Source organism: Panthera onca, chromosome X (assembly GCF_046562875.1).
Source record: "Panthera onca isolate mPanOnc1 chromosome X, mPanOnc1 haplotype 2, whole genome shotgun sequence".
Classification (NCBI taxonomy): domain Eukaryota; kingdom Metazoa; phylum Chordata; class Mammalia; order Carnivora; family Felidae; genus Panthera; species Panthera onca.
Window position 1 is genome coordinate 122,762,074 of NC_138357.1, and position 8,900 is coordinate 122,770,973.

The 8,900-nt window shown below is 46.2% G+C and overlaps 1 protein-coding gene across 1 annotated transcript; it reads left to right on the plus strand.

The window, feature by feature from the left end:
- The first annotated feature begins 4,591 nt into the window (after positions 1–4,591).
- LOC145713834 (claudin-24-like) lies at positions 4,592–5,251 on the plus strand. The gene has a single exon (XM_081792626.1). The coding sequence runs from the start codon at positions 4,592–4,594 to the stop codon at positions 5,249–5,251; it is 660 nt and encodes a 219-aa protein (XP_081648752.1).
- The last annotated feature ends 3,649 nt before the right edge of the window (positions 5,252–8,900 follow it).

Sequence of the window (8,900 nt, forward strand, 5' to 3'; positions counted from 1 at the left end):
AATAAACCTCACCAAAGAGGTGAAAGACCTGTGCTCTGAAAACTAGAAAACACTGATGAAAGAAATTGACAATGACACAAATGGAAAGATAGTCAATGTTCATGGATCGGAAGAACAAATGTTGTTAAAATGTCTATACTACCCAAAGCACTCAACAGATGTAATGCAATCCCTATCAAAATACCAACAGCATTTTTCACAGAACTAGAACAAACAATCCTAAACTTTGCACGGAACCACACAAGACCCCAAATAGCGAAAGCCACCTTGAAAAAGAAAAACAAAACTGGAGGTATCACAATCCCAGACGTCAAGATATACTGCAAAGCTGTAGTCATCAACACAGCATGGTATGTGTACAAAAATAGACACATAGATCAATAGAACAGAATAAAGGGCCCAGAAATAAACCAACAATTATATAGTCATTAATCTTCAACAAAGGAGGCAATAATATCCAATGGGAAAGAGACAGTGTCTTCAATAAATGGCATTGGGAAAACTGGACAGCTATATGCCAAAGAGTGAAACTGGGCCAGTTTCTAACCATACACAAAAATAAACTCAAAATGGATTGAAGACCTAAATGTGAGACCTGTAACCATAAAAATCCTGGAAGAGAGTACAGGCATTGGCCATAGCAACATTTTTCTAGATATGTCTCCTGAGGGAAGGGAAATAAAAGCAAAAATAAACTATTGGGACTTCATCAAAATAAAAAGCTTCTGCACAGTGATGGAAACAATCAACATAACTAAAAGGCAATGTTGAATGGGAGAAGAGATTTGCAAATGATATATCCAATAAAGGGTTAGTATCCAAAATATAGAGAGAACTGACATAACACAACACCCAAAAACCAAATAACCTGATCAAAAAATGGGCAGGAGACATGAACAGACACTTCTCCAAAGAAGCCATCCAGATGGCCAACAGACATATGAAAAGACGCTCAACATCACTCATCATCAGGGAAATGCAAATCAAAACCACAAGGAGATATCACCTCACACCTGTCAGAGTCACTAAAATCAACAACCCAAGAAACAGCAGGTGTTGGTGAGGATGTGGAGAAAGGGAAGCCCTCCTACACTGTTGGTGGGAATGCAAACTGGTGCAACCACTGTGGAAAACAGTATGGACGTTCCTCAAAATGTCACAAATAGAACCACCCTACAATGCGGGGTTTATACTACTAGGTATTTACCCAAAAAATACCCAAAAAAAGGAGAATTCAAAGGGATACACGAACCCTTAAGTCTATTGCAGCATTATTTACAACAGCCAAATTGTGGAAGCAGCCCAAGTGTCCATTGATAGATGAATGGATAAAGAAGATGTGGCATATATACACAATGGAATATTATTCAGCCACAAAAAAGGACGAAATCTTGCCATTTGCAAAAACACGAATGGTGCTACAGAGTATAGCACTAAGTGAAATAAGTCAGTCAGAGAAAGACATACCATATGATTTTACTCATATATGGAATTTAAGAAAACAGACAAGCAAATAAAAAAAAGAGAGAGAGACAGAGAAGCCGAGAAAGAGACGCTTATCTATAGAGAACAAACTGATGGTCACCAGAGGGGAGGTGGGGAGGGGGATGGTGAAGGGGATAAAGACTACACTCATCATGATGAGCACTGAGCAACGTACAGAAGTGTTGAATCACTATAATCCAACACTGTATGTTAACGACACTGGAATTAAAATTAAAAAGAAACTTAATAAAAACAGACAAATGAAAAAAGATTCTATAAATAAAAAAAGGGGACACCTGGGTGGCTCAGTCATCCGAGCATCTGGCTCTTGATTTCAGCTCAGGTCATGATCTCAGTTTGTGGGATCAAGCCCCACGTCGGGTTCTGTTTTGACGGCGTGGAGCCTGCTTGGGGTTTTCTCTCTCTGTCTGTCTCTCTGTCTCGCTGTCTCTCAAAATCAATAGATAAACATTAAAAAAAAAATAGAATCCCTTGGGGCAAGAGACATGGGCGCCCTGCTGGAGATGTGTAGTTATTTTACGATCTGCTCCAAGCAGTGCCCGTCCTGGGCGGGAGGCATTGTCGAGTCATCAGAGATGCAGGGACATCAGCTCGTGGATATTGTTGTCACAATATCCATCTTGGCTAGACCTGTGTTGACACAGTTTTCTCTTACATGAAGCTAATTACTTCTCTTTAAGAGACAAACATGGGTGTGTTCGAAGGCCTTGTACCGGCTCTCAAAAGTCAGGGCTTCCTTAGACTTGCCCTGTAAGACTAAGAAAGCCTGTGTGAGACGTAGGGCTCCATAAAACCATTGAATAAAAACGTCTAAGTAGATTTAAATCCGGGAATTCACCCTAACGTAATAGGCTCTGACCAGCACTGATTATGCTGACGCTAGATCCCTGTTGGGGATTCACCAGAATTAGTCTCTCCGTCCTTGGCATTGGAGTGAAGGATCAGGGCCTCCTGGCAGATCACAGATACAGTCTTACCTCGTGTGTCCCTTTGGCTGTGGGTGTCCATTCTCTAGATGGTATCGGGGAGTTAGGAATGGGTACTGGGTGTGGGGTAATTACACCCTCCTCCTGGCGAGATGCCGCCTCCTCCCAGCAGGTCAAGACCTCTTCTTTCTTTTCTTCCTTCTACCTCTCGCAGAAAAATGTGTGTGTGTATGAGTGTGTGTGTGTGTGTGTGTGTGTGTGTGTGTGTGATATTCCTTCACGTGCTCACTCTAGAAGCTGGAGAAACAGAAATCTCCCTGATTCTGGTTAATACTGAGTAATGGCCAAGCTGACTGTGTCTCTGTACTTTCTTAGACTTCTCATAGACCCATATCTCAAACTGGGACAGAGACAGAATTTTGGGGGTGGATTTATCTTCCACTTGCCAAACATTTACAACAGCACAAAGGAGGGTGGGGCACTCCAAGAGAATATGATGTGTATGCAAGCCCCAAAGGGGGAGAATTTGGAAACCTGAGAGGTTGTGTTCGGCTTCCTGAAGAAGCCCCCCGGGGCAGGCTGAGGGATCCCAACATCATTTCGGACCTAGCAGAGAGACAATGGAAAATTCTCCTTTATCACTGATCATGATGACCCTGAGTGGGAACCGGAGTGACAGATAATAGTCTCTCTCTCTCTCTCTCTCTCTCTCTCTCTCTCTCTCTCTTTTTAGACAGACTTTAATTTTTAGAGCAGTTTCAGGGTCACAGAAACACAATTTTTGATTTTTTAAAAAATGTTTTTATTTCTTTTTGGGAAAGAGAGAGAAAGAGGGAGACACAGAATCTGAAGCAGCCTCCCGGCTCTGAGCTGTCAGCATAGAGCCCGATGCGGGGCTCAAACTCACAGACCGTGAGACCATGACCTGAGCCGAAGTCGGACGCTTATCCGAGCCAGCCAGGTACCCCAGGGTCACAGCAAAATTGAGGGGAAGGTATAGAGATTTCTCTCCTACTCCCTGCTCTCATACATGCATAGCCTCCCTCGCTGTTGACATCTGCCACCAGAGCAGTACTATTTGTTATAGCTGATGAACCTACGTTGACACATTGTTATCACCCAGTCTGCACTTGACATTAAGGTTCCTTCTTGGTGGTGTACATTCTGTGGGTTTGGACAAATGTATAATGGTGAGTAGCCACCATTATAATATCATACAGAATAGTTTCACTGCCCTAAATATACCCTGTGCCCTACCTGTTCATCCCTCCCGCCCCCCCACCCCGACCCCATATCCTGGCAACCACTGATCTCTTTACTGTCTCCGTAGTTTTGCCAGAATTTTCCAGAATGTCATGTAGTTGGAATCATATAGTCTGTAGCCTTTTCAGACCGGCTTCTTTCACTTAGTAATGTGCATTTAAAGTTTCTCCCTTTGTTTTCATGGCTTGGTAGCTCATTTCTTTTTGGCACTGAATAGTATCCCACGTCTGGATGGACCATTATGTATCCATTTACCTTCTGGAGGCCATCTTGGTTGCTTCCGAGTTTTGGCAACTATGAGAAAGCTGCTGTAGGTTTTCGCGTGGACATAAGTTTTCAGCTTCTTGGGGTAAATACCAAGGAGCGCGATTGCTGGACCATGAGAGTCTTTTTTAATTCGGGAAGATCCCCATCTCCTGTTTTAATGGAAGGTGTGGAAAATTAGAGGCTTCCTGTGAGGATAGGTTTAGGAATGATGGAACCAGATACCAAACCCTGGAAGAGGTAATGCTAACAGAGAATTCAAAATAGTTCAAAATGATGAAAGATTCCTTGAAAAACCTTGATCAGTGATTCGAATGCTTAATAACTCCATTCCAAACTGTCTCCTTTTTGAAAATAAGACTGCTGAAATGAATACCTTTCACAACTGGGAAGAATTCTGCCAAGTGCCTATTACCTGACCCAGCCCGCCTGTCCTCCCCCTCGGCCTGGGTCGCCCGGGCTTTTCTGTCGGGCCTATTTTAATGGTAGGTGCCCGTCTGCATTCGTGAAGGGTGAACAATAGCCGCCGCATTCTGATTGGTTAACCAAGGAGTGAGTCATGTTTGCAAAGCCGCCCTGTGCTCTTAGGTGGAGACACAGTTTCCCCAGCGGACTCGGGCCTGGCCAGCGAGATGACGAGTGGGGTGCTCCGCCTGGTCGAGAACGCGGGGCTCTTGGGCTCCCTGGCTGGCCAGGTGTGCTCCCTGGTGACGCTCTGCATCCCTCAGTGGCTGACCCTCTCCTCGGGCTTACTGGAGAGTGAGAAGTACACGCTGGGCCTGTGGGAAACGTGTGTGACTCAAGACACGGGTGGCCGTGTGTGCCAGGCCTCTGCCAGCCTGCGGGACCTGGCCACCGAAATGCTGGTGGCCCGCATCCTCATGTGTGGCGCCTGTGTCGCTGGCTCGCTCGGGCTGGTGGCCGTCCTTCTGGGACTGACATGTGTGAGGTACGGGGGCCACCAGGGAAGCTCTTTGGAGAGAAGCACGAACGTTGCAGGGGGAGCTCTGTTCTTCCTCGCTGGACTCGCCACTTTGGTGCCCGTGTCCTACATCGCCCGGGTCACCGTGCAGAGGTTCTGGGGCCCTGAGTTCCCAACCGACGTGCCCCGGTGGGACTATGGCAATGCCATGTTCAGCGGCTGGATTGGCGGATTTTTCCTTTTGACCGGAGGCCTTCTTCTGATCGCGTCACAGCTTTGTGCCAACAGATTGGCTGAAAAACCCACCTCTTTTCCTTCAAAACTGGACTTCTCAAGAAAAGTGCCTTTTGCTAAGGTAGACTTTGTTTAAAAATGGACCACCGACCAGGGCGCCTGGGTGGCTCAGTCGGCCGAGCGTCCAGCTCCTGCTTTCAGCTCGGGTGACGATCTCGCGTTTCGTGAGTTCAAAGCCCGCATCAGGCTTTGCGCTGGCAGCGCGGAGCCTGCTTGGGGTTCGCTCTCCCTCTCCCTCTCCCTCTGCCCCTCCCCCACTCACTCTCTCCTTTAAACAATGGACCGTTAACCTCAAGCTTTCTGAAGAATGTTTCCAACACGGCACTGTTTTCCTTGTCTTTCAGAAATTGTACTACTATTTTTTTTTATTAAAGTGTAGTTGACACTTTGTTTAATCAGAAATCATACTTCTTTCTCTCCTTCTCTCTTCCTCTTTGCTTTCCCGCAGTGGATTGACTTCATTTTCATCTGTTGCTGCTCACGATTAAATACCAGCTGAAAAAGCCTCCTCGAATGGGTGAATTTATACTCCATTTTCCCACTTCAAAGTCAAGTATCACACCCTAGGAAAAGCGGGTGCCCAAAGTTCACATGCTATCGGAAAGGTGGGAGGTGAGAAGGCAACACTGAGAAAGGTGGGCAGCCTCACAACGTTAGGGAAAGGAAGGACAACACACAGTGGTGTCCTGTTTGTAGCAGTCCACACAAACTATAGCAAAGTAATCACTAAAGAGTTCATTTTTAAATATATTAATGATTCAGGGGCACCTGGCTGGCTCAGCCAGTGGAACGTGCAGCTCTTGATCACGAGGTTGTAAGTTCGCTTGGCTGTAAGTTCACGTTGGCTGTAGAGATGACTTAAAGATAAAATCTTGAAAAAAATAAAATAAAATCTTAAAAAAAACCATTCTAGGCGCGCCTGGGTGGCTCAGTCAGTTGAGTGTCCAACTTCAGCTCAGGTCATGATCTCGCGGTTCACGAGTTCGAGCCCCGCGTCGGGCTCTGTGCTGACGGCTCGGAGCCTGGAGCCTCTGCTTCCGATTCTGTGTCTCCCTCTCTCTCTGCTCCTCCCCCACTCGTGCTCTCTCTCTGTCTCTCAAAAATAAATCAAGGTTAAAAAAATTTTTTTTTTAATTCTAATAATTCAGCCAGGCGTTCAAAATGACTGACCTTTGGGATCCGGCTGACAATGTTTCCCAGGGGGGGCTCTGGACTAACAGTGTCAACATTCAGTGGGGACTTGTTAGAAATGCAAATTCTTAACTCCCAAACCAGACCTACTGAATCAGAAATGCTGAGTTGGGGGTCTAGGAAATTGCGTTTTGCACGCCTTCCAGTGAAGTTTCTGATGCCCACTCACGACTGAGAAGCCCCGCTTTGCAGAGAGACCTGAGGCCTGGCGGGAAGCGGGAACACATCTGGTGTCTGAGGTTGCCTTCAACGAGGCCAGCGGCCAAGGGATCATCAAAGGTGCAGTGAGAACTGTTGGAAACCATCTCTGCTACGTCAGTCAGTTTTAGTCGGGAAAATTCTAGATATTTCGAACAGGAACGATCTAATACAGAGAATTAGGTATTGGAAGATTAGACTGGCTGGTGGAGTGAAAGTCAGGGAACATCACTCCCAGCTATTAGGAGATGTGGAGGCTTCTGAAATTCCAGGAAACAGCAGCTTATGTTCATAGCCACGAACATAGCCCGTGTCACCGGAGCAGGGGATTTATAGGAGGATGGGCTGGAAGGTCGGGAAGAGTGGACAAGCAGAGAGGGACGACCATGGCTTAACAACAGATAGCCCCACAGGCTGAAAGTGATAGATTCTTTGCCAGATTTCTGCCCCATCTCTCAAAGCACTAGCACGGCTCACAGGAATGGCTGCCAGCAGCCATGGTAATTCACTCGTGTAGGAAACATCTATGGAGTGGCCCCCGTGTGCCACGTTTCTACCACATAGCTGGCCCCAGCTGAATCTCCTGGGAGTGGACTCTGACCCTTGCTGGACCAATCACATTCTTTCCCGAGAGACTGGCAGCTGGGGAGACAAGTCATATGTGCAACAGAGTGTGGCAAATGTCCGTGACCTCCTACTGCTCGGGATCATGGATCAGCACCGGTATATTCTTTTTCTTTTTGAGACTGATTCAATTTCTCCTTGGATTCTGCAAACTACCCCCAGGACTCTTCCGATAAGTCGTTTTGCATGTTTCCTTTTCGGTTTAGGTCAGGGCTTCTCAACTAGGCATCGTAGACATTCGGGGCGGGATAATTCTTCATGCTGGGGGTTATCATGCACATTGTAGGTTGTTGAGCAGTATCTCTGGCCTCTACGCACTAGATGCCAGTAGCACTCTACCTCCTAAGTTGTGCCAATGAAAAATATCTCCAGACATTGCCAGATGTCCCCTAAGGGGACAGAGTCATCCCAGTTGAGAATCACTGACTTAGACAAACTCAAGTAAATTTCTCTTATTGAATGAAATAAGAAGAGTCTTTACATCCCTCGTATGCCCCAACATCTCTGGAAGACACGATTCCCTTACTCAGGAGATCTCAAAATTGGGTGAGCGATAACATCTACACCTGTAAAATGCCAGCAATAGTTAGATGGCTTCCGGTCTGAGGGAGACAGTCGCACTAATTCCTGGCAAGATCCAAAGGGTCATGATGCTCAAGGTAGGACAAGGGCTGCTGCCCTAAAATGGGAAACCAATCCTGATATGGGGAGACTTACAGTGGCAGCTTCTGTCTATTGCCAGTAGGGTCTAGAATCAGTGTTGCAACCATGGACGTCCATGGTCTTTATCACACCTCCCTATGGTGTTGACAGGCCTTCATGCCAGGCTTCTTCCCTGGAGTTCCTTTTCTGGACTAGCTGCAGGCCTGGTTTGTAGGTGAAGAGTGACCTCATGGAACTATGTTGGCCCAACAGAAGCCACCCTCGGTGATCTCACCCATACTTTCTAGCCCTTGCTCTACCAGGGCTGGACTTTCTTCCTTCTCCCAGAGGTTCAGTCACTCAAGTCCCAGAATGCCTGGCAGCCCAATCTGTCTGCAATGCCAATCTGAATCGCACTTAACGTGAGGGAAAGTAGAAATCGGATCGGCTAGATTGTTCCTAGAAAATTCATGTTGGCCATCCAAGATCGCCATCATCCTAGGAGTTCATAAACTGTATATCTACTATCACATCCTAGTATTTTTGCGGATTATTGAATTCAAGTTTATTAGTTACCAGGTTTTAGAAATTGTTTCTTTTCCTTTTGGAAAAATCAAGCAAATGCGCTCTGCCTTCAGCTGGCACTTAGATATTTTTTTTTTTAATTACAAAAAGAGGTTTTGGGTTTTTTTTATGGTTATTTGTTTTTGAGAGACAGACAGAGCATGAGTGGGGGAGGGGCAGAGAGAGAAGGAGACACAGAATGAAGCATCTCCAGGCTCTGAGCTGTCAGCCCAGAGCCTGACGCGGGACTAGAACTCATGAACAGTGAGATCATGACCTGAGCTAAAGTCGGACACTTAACCGACTGAGCCGCCCAGGTGCCCCAAGAGGTATTTTATCCATGCCTTGGGTCGTAACCCAATTGGACCTATGGAATACGTCCCGTGAATTAGCAAGCTACTTATGTGTCAGCCAAGATGGGACTAAAAAGATGCTTAGGTAGTGTTGTTCATAACAGAAAACAAGTAAAAACCATCAAATACCTACCAATAGGGGACTGGGATATA

What these genes read in the sequence shown, in the direction of transcription:
- LOC145713834 (XM_081792626.1), top strand. Translation starts at nt 4,592, where the DNA reads ATGACGAGTGGGGTGCTCCGCCTGGTCGAGAACGCGGGGCTCTTGGGC.